Source organism: Piliocolobus tephrosceles, chromosome 10 (genome assembly GCF_002776525.5).
Source record: "Piliocolobus tephrosceles isolate RC106 chromosome 10, ASM277652v3, whole genome shotgun sequence".
In the NCBI taxonomy this organism is placed as follows: domain Eukaryota; kingdom Metazoa; phylum Chordata; class Mammalia; order Primates; family Cercopithecidae; genus Piliocolobus; species Piliocolobus tephrosceles.
In genome coordinates, this window is record NC_045443.1 from 39,177,073 (window position 1) to 39,196,018 (window position 18,946).

Sequence of the window (18,946 nt, forward strand, 5' to 3'; positions counted from 1 at the left end):
CCTCCCGGGTTCACGCCATTCTCCTGTCTCAGCCTCCCAAGTAGCGGGGACTACAGGCGCCTGCCAACGCGCCCGGCTAATTTTTTGTATTTTTAGCAGAGACGGGGTTTCACCGTCTTAGCCAGGATGGTCTCGATCTCCTGACCTTGTGATCCGCCCGCCTTGGCCTCCCAAAGTGCTGGGATTACAGGCGTGAGCCACCGCGCCCGGCCGACGATTCTTTTTCTTTCTTTTTTTGAGACAGAGTCTCACCCTGTCACCCAGGGCTGGAGGGCAGTGGTGCGATCTCGGCTTACTGCAGCCTCTACCTCCCTGGTTCCAGCGATTCTTGTGCCTCAGTCTCCTGAGTAGCTGGAATTACAGGCATGTGTCACCATGGCTGGCTAACTTTTGCATTTTTAGTACAGATGGGGTTTCGCCATGTTGGCCAGGCTGGTCTCAAACTCCTGGCCTCAAGTGATCCGCTTGCCCTGGCCTCCCAAAGTGCTGGGATTACAGATGTGAGCCACCGTGCCCAGCTGACAATTATTTGTTTTGGATTTTAAATAATATATGTTTGTACATAAACACCTGCATTTCTGATTAGAACCCTAGGATAAAATATAATGTAATTTCTAGTTCAAAAAATAGAACATACTTAATGTTTGATATTTCTTGTTAAATTACCCTTCAGAATTGATTCAGGGCCAGTATACAACACCACAAGTGCTCTTAATGTCATCCTCACCAACAATGAAGTGTTTTTTTTCCTAATATAGGTAAATTTTGATGTATCCCTGGTTGTAACAGATTTCCTTGATAAGTAATGATAAACTTTTATTTTATTTTATTTGTTTTTAAAGACAGGATCATGCTGTTTCCCAGGTTGTCCCGCTTCAGCCTCCCAAGTATCTAGGACTACAGGTGCGAGTGGCTAATTTTATTTTTTGTAAAGACAGTCTCCTTATTTTCCCCAGGCTGGGCTCAAACTCCTGGCCTCAAGCAGTCCTCCTGTCTTGGCCTCCCAATGTGTTGGGATTACAGTTATGAGTCACTGCACCTGGCCTATTTTATCTTCTAAATATTCTATTTGTCACTAATTTATTTCCTACTAGAGTCTGTCTTCAGGTATTCATAGAAACTTAAATTTGTGGCAAATCTTTTCCCTATTTTTTTCTTTGCTTTAAAACTGTAGGCCAGGCATGGTGGCTCACACCTGTAATCCCAGCACTTTGGGAGGCCGAGGCAGGTGGATCACGAGGTCAGGAGTTTGAGACTAGCCTGACCAACATGGTGAAACCCCATCTCTACTAAAAAAACACAAAAATTAACTGGCTGTGGTGGTGCATGCCTGTAATCCCAGCTACTTAGGCTGAGGCAGGAAAATCATCTGAATAGGGGAGGTGGAGGTTGCAGTGAGCTGAGACCGCACCACTGCACTCCAGCCTGGGCAACAGAGTGAGACTCCGTTTCAAAAATAAATAAATAAAAATAAATTAAAAAAAAAAGGCGGGGCGCGGTGGCTCAAGCCTGTAATCCCAGCACTTTGGGGGGCCGAGACGGGCGGATCACGAGGTCAGGAGATCGGGACCATCCTGGCTAACACGGTGAAACCCCATCTCTACTAAAAATACAAAAAATTAGCCGGGCAAGGTGGCAGCGCCTGTAGTCCCAGCTACGTGGGAGGCTGAGGCAGGAGAATGGCGTGAACCTGGGAGGCGGAGCTTGCAGTGAGCTGAGACCCGGCCCCTAACCCCCAGCCGGGGCCCCGAGCAAAAAAACAAAAAAAAAAAAAAAAAAAAAAAAAACACCCTAAAATTGTTGTATTTAACTAATGGCCAAACAGATGGTTGAGTACTGCATTCAATCATTCTGTCTGTCTTGCTGTGATCTGGAAGATTCTTTGCCTATGGGTGGTTAACACTTTGTAGTTTTCAAAGTGGAAACACAAATAAAGCTTTTATAATGAACTTTTCAAATCTCTTTTTAATATATTTTTTCTTGGGATGACAATAATAGTATTACTATAATAGTATTAACTTATTTTTATTGCTTTTACTAGTTAAAAGTAATAAATGGGTATTCTTACAAAGTTAAACAATATAGAAATATACAAAGTAGAAAATTAAAGGCTAATCCCACTCCCATATAACCACCTGCAGACAGAATGGGAAGATTTAGTCATAAATACAAAGACGATACATGGAAAAAATAGATAACTATTAACTCTAGGAAAAATGTAATCATAGCATGCTCCTTGGCTCAGAAGTGAAAACTATTTACATGGTCATTAAAAAATATATGCACAGATTTCCCCGAAATTTTTAACACAGCCACATTGGGAAGACTGAGGAAGGTAGGAGAAGTATAAGAGATTGAATAATTCTCCTTTATTCTTTTATTAAGTGACAGAAATATATGTATTTTATTTAACAACACGTGTGCACATGAGTAGTTTCTTCTAGGGAATGGAATTTGGTGCTATGGGTAGGGCAGACAAGTAACACCTGTGTTTGATTTTAAGCCTTTTAGAGCTATGTTACTTTATATTTTATAGGTATTTATAATTTATTTTATAGGTATTTACAGATTGGGATAAAGCTACAAGAAATATGATGACAAAACACCCATATTTAAAGACAAAATTCTCTTGAAAAGTTTATTAACATAAGTAACAATAAATCATTCAACTTTTCGGTCTTCAGGAAGTTTCTGTTTTAAGCATTAATTTCAGAAGTCCTCATGTAAACAAATCAGGCATGAATAAAGCCCTTATAATGAACTTTTCAAATAAATTTTTAAAATATCTTTTTTCTTGGGATAACAATAATAGTATTAACATGATAGTACTAACTTTTCTTATTTTTATTAAAATTAGCTCTTCAAGATTGTTATTAACAAATCTTGAATTTTATTACTGTGCTAGGGCAAGATTTTAATCACTAAGTTCTTCCTCATCACTGAAATATGTGCTTTTCTTTATCCTTGGGCGTCTTGAATCATCTGATGTTGAGGGGCCTCCTGAACTGGGTTTCCATTTTTTTTGTTCTTCTTCAATTTTGGCTTGCTGTGATTCAAAAAACAAAACAAAACTAATAACCTGTTTAATATTATTTATGGTTCATTAATTCAAAACATGGCAAAAACATACCACAAATGCCATTACTTCCCACCCTCCCAGTCCATGCAGACAATACGATCTGCTCCCTTCCCCTGAGTTCTGTCCCATCTCACAATCTTACTCAAAATTATCCTAGGCAATTTCTAAAAAAAATCTTTTCTGTTGGGCTATACTCACTTTGAGTAAATAGTTCTGCTCATTTTTTTAATGAAAAAAGATTAAGATAGTAAGTGATGTGGGGCCCTTAAAATCTAGGAAGAACCAATGGGAACTTTTCATTCACACTACCTCAGAGAAATAGCTTGTCTCCTAAGGCTTAGGAGGTTAGGGGGAAATAGAGAGGTTGCCATGAGGTGATCAATGAAGTAAGCAAGGACTATAAACCCAGTCAGCTATTGCATGATGCCTTTTAAAAGAACAATACCTGGAATGCTATGGCCTGACTGAGGCTGTCAAGAGCAGGATCCTCCCCTTCATCTTCACTTTCTTCTACTTCCTCACTTAAATAAAGAAAAACAAATTGGAATGTAACCAACCAATAGGCAAAAGCAACCAACCAAAAGACAAAAGCAACATGATAATGATAATGTATTTAGTAAGAATAATATACATACATTTCTTCTTCTGGTTCAGGAGCTTTCTTTTTTTTTTTTTTTTCTTTCTTCTTTGGAGGCTCACGTTCTCCAAGCATATTTTTCGGACAGGCGTAACTTAAGTGTCCACTTTCCTTTTGTTTCCCATTAAAAAGGAAAGAAAAAATACCATATTTGTTATTTACAAAATCTTGCCTGGTACTCTAATACTAAAAGGTTTTTTTTCTTTTGAGACGGAGTCTCGCTCTGTCGCCCAGACTGGAGTGCAGTGGCACGATCTAGGCTCACTGAAAGTTCCACCTCCTGGGTTCACGCCATTCTCCTGCCTCAGTCTCCCGAGTAGCTGGGACTACAGGCACCCGCCACTATGCCTGGCTAATTTTTTATTTTTGTATTTTTAGTAGCAACAGGGTTTCACCATATTAGCCAGGATGGTCTTGATCTCCTGACCTCATGATCCACCCGCCTTGGCCTCCTAAAGTGCTGGGATTATAGGCGTGAGTCATGCACCTGGCCTTACTAAAAGGTTTTCGAATTTAAAAAGGAATATTCCCATACTGGGACTACATAGAAAGACATTAATGATAAAACCCAGTACTTTACTATTTAGAAGGTGATATTGTAACTCTCAGTTATTTTAACATTTAGGACTATTTAGTGGTTTTACTAAGAGTAGAAGTAGTAGTCTTCTCTCAAACATTTAAATCTCAAAATTCAAGATATAAAACAGTTCAGTCAGGTGTGGTGGCTCACGCTTGTAATCCCAGCACTTTGGGAAGCTGAGGCGGGTGGATCACCTGAGGTCTGGAGTTCGAGACCAGACTGGCCAAAATGGTGAAACCCCCATCTCTACTAAAAAACAAACAAACAAAAAAAGAATTAGCTGGGCGTAGTGGCACACACCCGTAGCCCCAGCTACTCAGGAGGCTGAGGTAGGAGAATTGCTTAAACCAAGGAGGTAGAGGTGGCAGTGAGGTGAGATCGTGCCGTTGCACTCCAGCCTGGGCGACAAGAGCAAATAACTCCGTCTCAAAAAAAAAAATCAAAATTTAAATGGATCATTTACCCTAAATGTAAACATCTTAAGTTACTGATAAAACGAGGATAAAACTATTCCTGTTAATTTCCGATATGTTGCTTAATACTCTTTTGGGCTAGGCATGGTGGATTACAAGCCTGTAATCCCAGCACTGGGAGACTGAGGCGGACAGGTCACCTGAGGAAGCGAGTTGAAGACCAGCCTGGCCAACATGGAAAAACCCTGTCTCTACTAACTACACAAAAATTAGCTGGGTGTGGTGGCACGCGCCTGTAATCCCAGCTACTCAGGAGACTGAGGCACAAGAATTGATTGAACCCGGGAGGCAGGACTGCAATGAGCCGAGATTGTGCTACTTCACGCCAGCCTGGGCAACAGAGCAAGACCCTGTCTCAAAAAACAAACAAAAAAACAAAAAACAAATGGAAAATTTCTTCCTCACTTTTCCTATGAATTACTTTCATTTTTTCCCTTTCATATCCTGACTACAGTTGCACTATCCAATTACAGTAGCCACTAGCCAGTCAATGTGGCTATTGAGAACTTGTCTGAATTGATATGTACTTACTGTAAAGGTAAAATACACATTGGATTTCTGAAGACTTAGTAACATACGTGGCTTGCATTATATTCTCATTTGACAATGCTGGACTAGGCTATTATTCCTACTTAGCTAGAACATTGACTTGTAAAACATAAGAGCTCAACTGTAACCTGGACATCAGCTCACTACAATTCCATTTAAGAGGGTATGTCAGGGTAGGGTGTGGGGACTGAGCCAAGGTTAGAACAATAGAAGGGAACAATAATCATGCTTTTCCAGTATATTTGACAGAGCAGACAGACTGTGCACTTTGTATACCTAGGACATGGCCCAACCTAAGAGAGGTTACTTACTGTTAATGAGCTGCTGAGAAAATATAGTTAGAGAAGCATATCTGAAACTGTGTTTTGGAATAGTATTATAGCAAAACATATTAACATATCCCATACTAAAAAAGGATTTAATGTAATAACTTTAGAAAAACCAGGCTAAGTAAATATAAATAGGTTTTTTTGGAGGGAGGGAAATTAAATATAAAAATGTAAAAAATATAACAACTCTATGGATCCATATACCAAAAGGAACCAATTACCAGATTCATCTAGGATTTCTCAGATAACTTAATATTCACTGTGAATATGAAGATATATACTAATCTGAATGTAACTACCTTCCCTCCCTCCCTTTCTTTCTTTTACAAAACTCAGAACTTTGGAAAAGTTTCTAAAGTGTTTACTTAAGAGGTTTCAGAATCATAGGAATTGACAGAATCAGTATGTATCCAAGTGACTGCTTGCTCACTCCATTCATCCGTCCGTCAGTCTGTTTATTTAGTTATCTTTTTTGTGGGGGGTATGGGGAGTGACAGTGGGGTAGAGGACCTCAAGCCATTTCCTCGCATCTTCCATGTGTTTGCAGCCAGGATGGTATCTCTCCATGATTCTCTCCCCAGCTCCCCAGTACTACCTCTCGACTCTGTTTTTTAAGTATTTTATTTTTATTTTTATTTTTGAGACGGAGTCTCACTCTGTCGCCCAGGCTGGAGTGCAGTGGAGTGATCTCAGCTCACTGCAACCTCTGCCTCTTGGGTTCAAGTGATTCTCCTGCCTCAGCCTTCCAAGCAGCTGGGATCACAGGTGCCTGCCACCACGCCTGGCTAATTTTTTTTGTATTTTTAGTAGAGATGGGGTTTCACCATGTTGGTCAGTCTGCTTTTGAACTCCTGACCTCAAGTGATCCACCCACCTAAGATTCCCAAAGTGCTAGGATTACAGGCATGAGCCACTGTGCCCGGCCTGTTTCTTAAGTATTTTATATGATCATTTTACAAACTTACACCTGTGAGAACCAGACTAAAATTCTCTTGGTACCAATACAGATCTTATACAAAATTATTCTATGGCTGTCTTTCCCTCCTCATCACCAAAACTTTAAATGGATAATGACAGATCATGAAGAGAACCAAAGAAGACAATGTGAGGATAGTTCAGTTATAAAACACTAGCAATACTAATAGGAAAAAATAAAAAACTTCAAAACACAATATCCCATAGTGGATAAGGTCACATGATAATGTTGCTATTGAACTGTGACACTTAAAAACTGGTACAGAAACAGGCAATATCCTATTAACAAAAATTTATGAGTTACTAAAATCTTGCAAGACAGTGACATAAATAATCAGTCTAACACTTTTAAAACTAGTGATTTTCAAAGATTTAGGAACTAGAGAAAATACCACTTTGTATTACCCAACTCAGGTTATCTTTACACAGTGCATTTCAACTGAATTTACTTTGATGAGTTTAGAGTCCCTAAGTAAAACAACTAGGCCAGGCACAGTGGCTAACACTTGTAACTCTAGCACTTTGGGAGGCTGAGGTGGGAGGGCTGCTTGAGCCCAGGAGTTTGAGATGGGCCTGGGCAACATAGGAACAACCTGCCTCTACAAAAAAATTAAGCAGGGTGTGATGGTGCATGCCTGTGGTCCCAGCTACTCGGACACAGTGGTGAGACGATCACCTGGGCCCAGGAGGTGGAGGCTGCAGTGAGTAGTGATTACATCACTGCACTCCAGCCTGGGTGACAGAGGAAAACCCTGTCTCAAAAAAATAAATATTAAAAAATAAAGCATTTTCATAACCTGGGTTAGCCAGTCAGAAGTTTTGGTGAGCAAAAATAAAAGACTGATGTGAAAAGTATCTTAAACTATGGAAAGTTACATTAAGTTTTAGGTTTACTTACCCCACATTCATAACACTTAGATTTATCAAAGTAGTTTCGCCTTCGGATGAACTCAGCTGCTCTTCCATTGTCAATAGCAATGCTTGCTTTTATCACTCTGCCAAACAACTAAACAAGAGAAAACTGTAAATGTAGAATGTATTTCACTGAAATCTAAAATTAATTATTTAATCCATTTTCTTAAATCTTCAATTCCACTTTATTTTGGATTTTTTAGCAATTGTCACTTAGGTGTGATAAATTCTATTCTGTAGTACTCTTATTCCTGAGATTCCACCAATGTTTTGAGAACCCAGTACAGTTTGACCTCTTTTCTTTCCATAAGTTAGATATCTTAAGAATCTACAGATATTTATTAGACCTGATGATCCACTATATCCCCACATTTTTGGCCTGGATGAGCATAAAGGCTTTGGGGCTAAAAACCTTGATGGAGATGAATAGCTTACCTGTTTGTTGTTTATTGCCCTGGTACAGTTTTGTGCAGAGTCTTTATCCAAAAATAAAATAAATGCAACCCCTTTACTCTTCCTGGTATCTTTATCTTTCATTATGGTAACCCTTAAAGCAGAAACAAATAGTTAAAAACGAGGCAGCAATAAATAAAACAGGTATTAATACTTGAAACATTCATTTTAAAAAGGGCTAAATGAAAAATTTGTAAGATGAATTAATACATTTGAAAAATCAGCTATCTCTTCAAAGTCAAGGGATATCAAGCATGGAAATGGGAAAGGGTGATACTGATTTAACACAAGTGAGCACACCTATGATTAGGAGTTAATCAGAGATTGAAGGGTGAAATAAAGAGATTACAGAGACAATGAAATCTTAAGGAGTAACCATAATCCCTCTTCCATACTAACTCCCTCAGCTTGCAAAACAAAACAAAGGTATACTTTACACAAGAAGTAAAATGATTTACTTATTTTTCTAAGTGTTAGAATCAAAGTATATTCTTAATATTCTTTTAAAGAATCTTCAGAAAAATAAGAAAGAAAAAAAAAAATCTCCAGAGCTGGGTGTGGTGGTGCGCACCTGTAGTTCCAGCTACTTGGGAGACAGAGGCGGGAGGATGCCTGAACAAGAGAGTTTGAGAACAGCCTAGGCAACATAGTGAGACCCCGATCTTCAGGGAAAAAGAACCTCCAGTTCTGTGGTTTTCAGCCATACTACCCACTAGGGTGTACCTGAGTGATAAGGAGAGTTATGAGAGCACAGAGCCTGCTCTTTCTCTTGCCCCATCCACATCCCTAGTCCTGGAGGCCCTTGCTCACCCTATGTCAATTAACATAGTTTAAAAACAATGTTCACCAGGGCTCTTTGGAGAAATAGCTGATTCAAAGGCTAGAGCAGGGCAGGTACAAGAGGAGCTTGGAACATCTTATGCCAGAAAGTAAGAGAGTGCAAAAGTGAGTGAGCGAGTGAGACAGAGAGAGAGAGAGAGGAATGAATGAATGAATGAATGAATGATGGGGGCAAGAATACAGCAGCCAGCTGGAAGGAGCTCCCACTGGCCATATCAAGGACAATTTGAGCACCAAAACAATTCATTACAGTAATAAATTATAGGCCACAGAGAAGGTAGGAATTTATAATTCTTACTGATAATAGACCAATAAATAAGTGGAGGAGATGGGAGGGAAGGCTCTTGCTTACAGAAGAATGCCAAGGGAAGACTGGTGAATGTAGACGAAATGCTGGAGTTGGAAAAATCACCAATTGGCAACACTCATGGTAAAGACTGGATCAGTCAAGAACCATCAACAAATGCTAAGTCTAAAATGAGATTTTTATGTGGAGCAGAGTACTTGTACTGTCTTAGAGTGTCTTCCATGGATTGTTTATTAATTGCAAAGGGAAAATAAGTCTACAGTGAAAAAATTGAGACAACACCTTGACTGTGTGATCAAAATTCGTATCACTACTGAGGGACAGACTGACAGTGTCTGCCTCCAGATGTGGTATTCTGAGAACAACACATCCTCTATGCAGTATAGTAGCCAAGAAAATGTAAACTAGATCTAATAACGAGGAAACATCAGCAACATACAAAATGAGGGGGAGGAGAAGGGGGTAGGCTATATATTCCTTACAATGTTCTAGACTAAAGGAGCCTAAAAAGAAAAATTAAAGACAATACTTGACTCTAGACTGATCCTCTAATAGAGGGGAAAAATACTATGCAGGACATTATTAGGTCAACTGACAAAATTGGAACATGAATGGTTGATTTAGTAAAACTACTATATCAAAATAACTTTATGAAGTTGGTAATTGTACTGTGGTTATATAAAATATATCCTTACTTTTAGGGAATAACACACTGAAGTATGTAGCAATAAAGGGCAATGATGTTTGTAACTCACCCTTACATACCTCACAAAAACAAGTTGTGTGTGTATATATACACACATATGGGGCAAGAGAGAGTACAAATGATAAAGTAAATGGGGGAAATGTTAATAACAGGTGAATTTACATGAAGGATATTTTGCTGTTCTTAGTATCATTGTCATAACTTTTTATAAACTTGAAATTATTTCCAAAGTTAAAAAAAAGATAATGTTCAAGATAAAGCTTAGTAATTTTCTCATGTTTGAATTACAGGAAAATAGATAATAGGACACAAGTGAATAAACAGAAGTTTTATTCAGCATAACATTTCCCATATTAAAATTATTTTATTTGGGTTTGGGTTAAGGTACATACATAGTCTTTGGAATGAAACTGGTAAAAAGATGCCATCACATTAAGAAAAGGGATGTCTAATTTCATTTAAAAGAAGAAACAAGTTGAAAAAATTTAGGGAAAAATGGGCAACTAAAATGGTTTAGTTTCTCAAACGGTACACCTGTATATTCAATGGGCTTAGAAAGTAAGGAGAGGCAAGCATCCAAGGTAAGAAGGTTCAAATTTGGACTGGTTATCATCAAAGCACCAGTTATGAGAATATGCAGGAAACATTTTAACCAATTTTGACAGAAATATTGAATAAGGTAGTTGCTTTACATTTTGGAATTTTTCGTAACGTTTGTGAAAGTTATCTTTTTTTTTTTTTAAAGTACTATTTCAAAAGAAGTGTTGGCTTTCTACATCATCCTCAATTAATCTCTCATCTGTTGCCTCTTTTCTGATTCCATGGCTTTTTTCTTGTCCATAGGGGCATTACTGTTTTAACAGTCTATTCTTATCGGTTCCTTTATAATTTTTTCTCTTATAATTTTCTCATATCCCTAAGTGGTCTTCTACTTAAGGAATAAAATCACACCATTCCTTTGTTCAAAAATCTCTGGTTCTGTAAATTGCCTATTCTTTGTCCCCCAGTCAGCATCCTTGATGATTTGGCTCCCATCTCCTTCATCTTTCACTGCTCCTTCCCACGTACAAACTATGAAGTCTACTCAGAAGAAACCACTCAATGCTCCAGTAGCATGGCCTGTATTTCCCCAAATTTGTGCCTTTGTTCATACAGCTTCTATCTTCTTTCACCTCTGAATCATTGCCCATTAAAATTTTCCTCATTCTTTCGGGATTCAAGTCAATGTGTCAGTTTCTAATAGCTTCAACTGGATATCATTTCTCCTCCGTTATGCTAGTCTCTGCTGAATTGTGTTATTCATAAAAAATGCCTCATCTCATCTATTTTAATGTAAACTCCTTTAAGGTTGTCTCTGTAATCCATATGTGCCTACCTCAATATGTTGATTGATAGATATACCTTTATATTCAATGGGAAAAATAGACAAAAAAATAGGAAAAGTAGTTTCTAAAAGAGTACATTGTATGTGTTCATTCATTCGGTCATTCAGTCACTCTGTTAGCCTCAAGCCCATGTGCTAAGCACTAACAGTAGTTTTTACCCTCAGGAGAAAGCTTACAGTTTAGTGGTAGAGACAGACCAACAAACCAACTGTCATACAATACTTTCATAGAGGTACCTTCTGTGGTAACAGAAAAAAAATTTACACCAGAGATTTAAAAGGACAAATCTACTGTGACTCCCATGTTTCTGGCAAGGGAAAAGAGGTAGACAGTAGCACCTAATTTCCTAATACAAGGTATATGATGTACTTATTTAAGCACATAATATGAAGCATACACTATTTTGGGAAACCTGAATGTCATCCATAACACCTCCTTCCTGTTCACAAAGTCCTTATGTACAAAGCAAGCACATCACTAAATATTACCCACTTTCCTTCCTATACATATCACTAAGTATTACCCATTTCACTTCATAATGATTTCTGAAATCTGACCACCTCTCAAATCTGACCAGTCTCTATAGCTCCACCTGTACTATTTTAGTACAGATTTCTCCCCTGGGCTACAGTTTTAGACTTCATACTGGTCTCACTGCATTTTCTCTTTTTCTTTTTTTTTTTGAGATGGAGTCTTGCTCTGCCCAGGCTGGAGTGCACTGGCATGATCTCGGTTCAATGCAACCTCCATTTCCATCTGCCACCTGGGTTCAAGTGATTCTCATGCCTCGCCTCCCAAGTAGCTGGGATTACAGGGGTGTACCACCACGGCCGGCTAATTTTTGCATTTTTTTGTAGAGATGGGGTTTTGCCATGTTGGTCAGGCTGGTCTTGAACTCCTGACCTTTCAAGTGATCCTACCACATTGGTCTCCCAAAGCACTGGGATTACAGGTGTGAGCCACTGTGCCCAGCTGCATTTGCTTTTGTTCCCCTCCAATCTAATTTGTACATTAGGCCAGAATAAACTTTAAAAAATTTAAATCATGTCACCCCTCACTTAAAATTCTTAAATGATTCCTGATATTCTTAGAATGAAAACCAAATACCTTTGTAACCTGGCCAAGAAGTAAGATGAGGAACCTGCTTCCATCTCTGGAGCCATCTTGTGCTTTCTCCCCCTTACTCACTCATCTCTAGTCACATTGGCCTTCTTTCTATTTCTTGATGTCACTTTATTTTCTTTTGCCACAAGGCCTTTGCACAAGCTATTCCCTCTACCTGAAATATTCCTCCCTTATTTCTGCCTACTTAACTGTTACTCATCCTTAGGTTTCCACTCAAAAAACACTGACTTAGGTAAGCCTTCCCTGGCTCTCTAAAGTCTTCCCTGTTTCTAGGTGCTTATAACCCTGTGTCTTTAATTCCATTGCAGTTTCATGGTTCAGGACTATATATTGATATGGAGATCCACTCAAAGATTCTGACAAAGCGGAAAAAAAAGGTAAAAGGGAGTGGACTCTGAAATCTCACTGCTGGATTCAAATATTTTCTCCACCATTAGCTAGCAAGATGACTTTAGGTTTTCTGTGTGCTTCAGTTTCATCATTTATAATATTGAGATAATAACAGTACCTACCTTAAAAGGTAGTTATGAGAATTAAATAATACACATAAAGAGATTAGAACAATGCCTGGCATATATATGTGCTCATTTAAGTATTACATACCATCATCATTACCAGTGTTTGGACTGATGACGATGACTTTTTAAAATCTGAACACCCAAAAATTTACACAGAAGCATTTTTGATAATGATTTTTTAATAGCAAAGTAACTGTAAAAGAAGTTAGTAATTTCAAGAAGCAAATGAGCTTCAACTATTTAAAATCCATTTATGGAACACTAGAAAAAATTAGCCAAGATAAATATGCTCAAAATTATTGGGATTTTAAATTTATATCAGAATGTATATTGATTATAAGATAGTTAGGATGACAGTATCCTTTTACTTTTTTGCCCCATATTATAGTTGCTTGATTCAAAACAGTGAAATATGAGTTCAAGTTCTTTTTATTGTTCCTAACCCTCAGCCCTGTTATCATCCATACCATTTGTATGTTTCTAGTCTTTTCAATGATCTCTAAGCTTTCTCTGAAGGAAGATAATATGTTTTCTATTTATCAGTTTCATAGCATCCTGCAAGTCAGATGCACAGAAATATTTGATTTTACACTATTTATCTGAAAAAAAAAAAAACTAGGTTACTTATAGTATACTTGATAACACACTTCCTAGTAACCAAAATATTTGTTTACCATTAGATATGAAGATGTATCTTTATAGTACATGGAAAGACATTTACGATATGTCAAATTAAAAAAGAAAATAAAATTGAATGTATGGAATACAGTCTTGAAGAAAAATTGTCTACATGTTTATGTACATGGAAAACCAACTAAAATTGTCATAAAAATGTTAATAGTATTATTTTCTTTGTTATATCAAGTATGTTTCATTTTTAAAAATTTGCTGTCATTGAAAAAAATGGAGAAGCAAATTCAGATAAACTTTTAAATGAAGTTACAAAATTTAATGTGAATACTTACTTTACAACTTTGCCGTACTTGGAAAATATCTGAAACAAAAGACCACATATTTACAATTTATTTTAAAATCATGAAAACATCACATTTTTAGGTTGCAGACGTTGACAAAATTCTGTTATAGTTTATGAAAAATTTCAGCCTTCAGTCTATAAGGCAGGCCCTAAAAATTTTTTTTTTGGTTGCTAGAATAATATTCTTACTGTTGTTGGAGTCACATGGTCACATGTATCTGTCTCAGTTCCTAAATTTGACAATGGAGTAAATACAGAGAAAAAAACTCACTCTACACATGTGGTAGATCTAAGGCATACATACTGGACAGCTGCTGTGTTCCTGAGGTATACCCATGGCAACTATCAACTCCATCATAGTGCCAGCTATACCTGTGCTTCAAATATCAATGTTATGGAGTAGCACTTTTCCAATTCTACCCTCACCTCTACTTTGTTATTCCTACGAAGCAATCCCTGTTTGAGAAGACAGATCCTTAAGACTGCTTTATTTAAAAAACAAAACAAAAAAATCCTCATAAAAAAAGCTTTTATAATGAAAAATCCATTTCTATCAGTCTTCTTCCTCTGCCCACCATTAATATGTTGGTAGAACTTTATAGTTGGCTCTCTCTTCTGTTACTTTTATTTTATCCTATGCAATCTCATTTATTTCTAAAGTTCCAGCTCATTACGCATATACTAAGAGTTCCTATTATATAAAAAGTCTTTTAGAATGTGTTAGTATATGCAACCAATAATAATGAATTTTTTCGTTCTATGATTAAGCTGTATAATGCTGGAATGTAATATAACTGGATTGCAGTGTTATCAACACTGGGTTCTGAAGGCCAGTACAGTTTTCTACGTAATACTTACTAATGGCCTCTTGTTTCACTCAGAGTGAAAGCCAGAGTCCTTACCATGATGTAAATAGGTCCTATAAGGCACCTTGAGTGGGCTTACCTAAGATTACCCCTCTTTTCCTGAAATGCTTGTCCTCCAGAATTTGCAAAGGTGCCTCTTACTTGTTTCAGGTCTTTATTCAAAAGTCACCTTCTCAATAATGGCATTTCTGACCTCCCTGTGTAAAATTTCACCTCCATTCCCAACTTAACATTCAATAGCCCACCTTTCCTGCTTTATTTTTTCTCCTTAGCACCTAACATTTTAGCATCTCCTTAGTATCTAACATATAATTTGACTTAAATGTTCAATAAATACAGCTTCTATTTTTTTTTTTTTGAGACAGGGTCTCATTCTGTTACCCAGGCTGGAGTGCAGTGGTGTGATCTTGGCTCACTGTCACCTCCACCTCCTAGGCTCAAGCAATCTTCCAACCTTAGGTGCCCAGGTAGCTTGTAGAGACATGGTGGTACACACCTGTATTTTCCAGCTACTCGGGAGGCTGAGGTGGGAGTACCACCTGAGGGGGCGGGAGGCTGCAGTGAGCCATGATAGTGCCACTGCACTCCAGCCTGAGTGACAGAATTACACTGTCTCAAAAAAAAAAAAAAAAAAAAAGAAAGAAAAAGAAAAAAAGAATTTTGCCAGGGATAACTATTTGCTTAAGGTTATCTGTATCTCAAATAGCAGTCACTTGATAAGATTTACTTACCCGGTACAAGTCATTGTTTGTCAGGGAAAAGGGCAAGTTGGATACATACACTGTGCTCTTACTTGGAGCCAATCCACCACTCATTTCTAAAAGTGAAAATAAACCTATCAGCAATCAATCTAAACCAAGATTCTTTTTTTTTTTTTTTTTTGAGACGGAGTTTCGCTCTTGTTGCCCAGGCTGGGTGGGGTGCAATGGCGCAATCTCGGCTCACTGCAACCTCCGCTTCCCAGTTTCAAGCAATTCTCCTGCCTCAGCCTCCCGAGTAGCTGGGATTACAGGTATCCACCACCATGCCCGGCTAATTTTGTATTTTTAGTAGAGGCAGGGTTTCACCTTGTTGGTCAGGCTGGTCTTGAACTCCTGACCTCAAGTGATCCACCTGTCTCAGCATCCCAAAGTGGCCTAAACCAGGTATTCTTAATTCCAAATAAAACAATCAGACCAGTCTGGGTATTATTTTGAAAAAACAACAACAACAAAAAACAAAAATCAATACAGTATTAACAATCACCGATTTAATTATGCCAGATTTATACACCTTCCTTACAAGTTAGGAACTCCAGCAGGCTGAATTAAGGAATTCCTTTTTCCCAGTCACCACTCAAGGAAAATTCTTTTTTGGTTCTTCTTCTTTCAGGTATTCTTTACACCAACACTTTCAGTGCCAGACTGTATGGGTATGAAGATGGGTTTTAAATAGATGAAGGAAAAACCCTAAGGCTACTCCTAACTTCCACTCAGATTATGAGCAAAAAATGCTCTAATGCATATGTATTGTATATGGACAATACCTACACCTTGCTCACCCAGATCAGAAAGAGCCTGGGGACTCAGAAAGAACCTTAGTCACTGATTTTTGCTAATACACAGTCATGTTACGCTTAATGAAGGAGGTATGTTCTGAGTGTGTTACATGATTTCATAGCGCAAACATCATAGGGTGTACTGAGACAAACCTAGATGGTCTAGCCTATTGCTCCTGGGCTGCAACCTGTATAGCATGTTAACGTAGTGAATAATGTAGACAATAGAAACACAATGTTAAACATTTACGTAGCTAAAGACAGAAAAGGTGCACTAAAAACATGGTACAATGTATTATACTCTTAGGAGACCACTGTGGTATATGTGGTTTGTTGTTAACCAAAAAGTTGTTATGCTGTGCATGCCTGTACTATGGCTGGGTACCTTTTTTGTTTGTCTTAATTTTTTTTTTCTCTGGAGTGGTGTGTTAAGAGGAAAATTTTCTTTTCTCCATTTAGTATGATGTTAAGGAGGAAATTTAAGCTTTATGTATTGACAACATAAACTTCTTTCGAAATGCTAACTTTGCTTATTATTGCCAAATTATGAAATGATACATTATAAAAATAGGCTTGGTGCCTGGAAGAGACGAACTTGTATGTATGTGTATATATGTATATAAAATTTACAAATGTAATCAGTAATTTTCATACCTTATCTTACAAAGTCAGCAAATTACTGTGAAAATATCAGACTCAACCAAATTCAAATTTCTGATTTAAAAAGAGCGTGTGGTGTGTATTCGAGATGGGGAACGAACCATCACAAATGGAAAAGTACTGACTCTAAGGCATGCCAATTCGTGAAGGAATGAGAAAACTGCCTCATGTTTGGTGTTTTGGGGGAATCATTTAGAAAACTTCAGGAACTCAACATAGATAGGTCGCTTTTTAAAAGTTTCTCATTTGAAACTATGCCTTAGACGTTCTGCTGAGAGCCGCGAAGGCAGGTAGAGGTTAAGGTCCTGGAATAAAAAGGGTGGCGGGAGAGAGGGGCAGAGCATTTTGGCAGCCGAGTCTGGGGAGGGGGTCCTGCAGAAAAGAAGGCCGCAGCTGAGGAGGCGTTTACCTTCACCTTGGTTGGGCCTGGGAGACCAGAAGAGTGCGAGCCCTCGGCTCAGCTGGGGCTCAACCCCGACTCTTCGTAGCCACTCGCAGCGGCCTTGGCATCACGAGTCCTGGGAGGGCTCAGGCGCGGGGACCAGATGGTAGCAGCCACGGTGCCTCTTCCCGGCTGTTTCAGATCCGGGCCCCAAAGGCAGGCCCAGAGGCGAGCGCTTCGCTGACGTCAATGCGCGCGCCGGAAGTGCCTACCTGGAATAACGGCGGCGAGCGGACGACTACATTTACGGGGTGTCCCGGAGGGCCAGAGTGGGTGAGCAACTTTTACCTTTCCCAGAGATGGATGCAGAGCGAGTGCGGGCTGCTAAACGCGGGGGGTTTGGGGAGGGGGGGCGGGAGTTTTCTGTGTCGGGTCCTGGATTCTCCTGCCTTTGAATTGTGCAGCAATTCTGCCCATGCGGTTGAGGGTGGAGAGACGCAGTGGAGTTTGGAATAAAGGGAAGTATTCAGTCTAAGATACAGGTTCGCCTCTCTGTAGCGCCTTAATATGCAAAAAGAAGACTGAGCGAGGTAACTTCAGTGACCCGAGAGCAGTCAGGAAGTCCGTAATTGTACTGAAGGTGGTCGCCGTACCCAGCTATTAGGCACTTTGGGAACTACAAAATAAAACAGACCTTTTTGTTTGTTTGTTTTGTTTTCTGGTGGAGATCTCAGTCTAGTTGGGGAGACAAGGACAACTTTGGGAGAGAGTTGGATTCACAGAGTGACTCATCTTTAGCATGGGTATGGACAAACGTTGAACTTCTTGGCACCTTTTCTCTTCCTGTAAATTTATAATGGCTACGCACTGCTTTTTCTGTAAGAGGCCATAACATGTCCATCATTCCTACAGAAAAATCAGAACATAATACAAGGTAGTTTATATTTCTACCCACCAGCACATACAGACCAGGCCTCTAACCACTCCCTGGGAGCCTGCGTTCCAGCAGCCTGGAACCCAGAGCCTCTCCTGGAGCCTGCACAATCAATCCAGAGTGAAGCCGATGTCTTCTAGAGAGACGGAAGTGCAATCCGTCCAGGGCGCAGCTGAATTTTGAGAGGCCTCAATACCTCAATGGCCGCCAGGGGACCGCTGGGACTAAGTCTCTTGGCAAACTTGTGGCCAGCCAAACCTACCTTGCATTACATCCCTGTTATCCTTGGTTACCGCACAAGATGTAAGCCTCTTTGGTCTTCTGTGCTATAGTCTCATTTCCATGCTGCTTTGTGCTTCCTTTCGACTTAGGCTATCACTGCTGCTTCGTTTCTTCCCCATTTAACCCCTCAACACCCCCATCTGTGCTTTCTGAAACATCTATTTCGTGCTTAAACTATTTTACGTATTCAACTTCTTTAGTGAAATTCTCTTTCATCTCCTAACCTTTACTATTGATAACACGTAGCTTTTCCTGCCAGCCATTTCAGTTGAGCCCTTTCTCTGACCCTGCATTTAAAATTTGGGCATGGCTGTAGCCATGTTGAACTGATTTCAATTCCTCAGAATACTTTCTTCCCTCAGTATCTTCACAAAGGCTCTTTTGTCTCTCTGGGACATTTGAGCTCCCTGTTCCCTCCTGCCTTTTTCTGGATAACTTCTA

The 18,946-nt window shown here is 39.0% G+C and overlaps 2 protein-coding genes across 23 annotated transcripts in view; one reads left to right on the plus strand and one right to left on the minus strand.

Moving 5' to 3' along the window:
• Positions 1-1,951: 1,951 nt before the first annotated feature.
• ZCRB1 (zinc finger CCHC-type and RNA binding motif containing 1) lies at positions 1,952-17,540 on the minus strand. Of its 4 annotated transcripts, none has more exons than XM_023182818.2 (8): positions 17,317-17,540; positions 15,442-15,527; positions 13,834-13,862; positions 7,970-8,081; positions 7,521-7,628; positions 3,715-3,827; positions 3,525-3,600; positions 1,952-3,046 (listed from the first exon to the last, which is right to left on the minus strand). In XM_023182818.2, the coding sequence occupies exons 2-8, from the start codon at positions 15,523-15,525 to the stop codon at positions 2,915-2,917; spliced, it is 654 nt and encodes a 217-aa protein (XP_023038586.1). In that variant the 5' UTR covers positions 15,526-15,527; positions 17,317-17,540; the 3' UTR covers positions 1,952-2,914. The 4 variants fall into 4 exon arrangements, with proteins under 4 accessions (XP_023038586.1, XP_023038587.1, XP_023038589.1 ...); XM_023182819.1 differs by having other exon boundaries at positions 17,323-17,497; XM_023182821.1 differs by lacking the exon at positions 15,442-15,527 and having other exon boundaries at positions 17,323-17,459.
• The window catches only part of PPHLN1 (periphilin 1), a 125,738-nt gene continuing 124,277 nt past the window's right edge, over positions 17,486-18,946 (plus strand). For 10 of the 19 annotated variants that reach the window (XM_023182799.2, XM_023182800.2, XM_023182802.2 and 7 more), the window contains exon 1: positions 17,533-17,622. The gene's annotated coding sequence lies outside the window, so the exon portion shown is untranslated. Of the gene's footprint in view, positions 17,623-18,946 lie in introns of all 19 variants that reach the window. The other 9 variants (XM_023182801.2, XM_023182804.2, XM_023182807.2 and 6 more) reach the window with 1 other exon arrangement.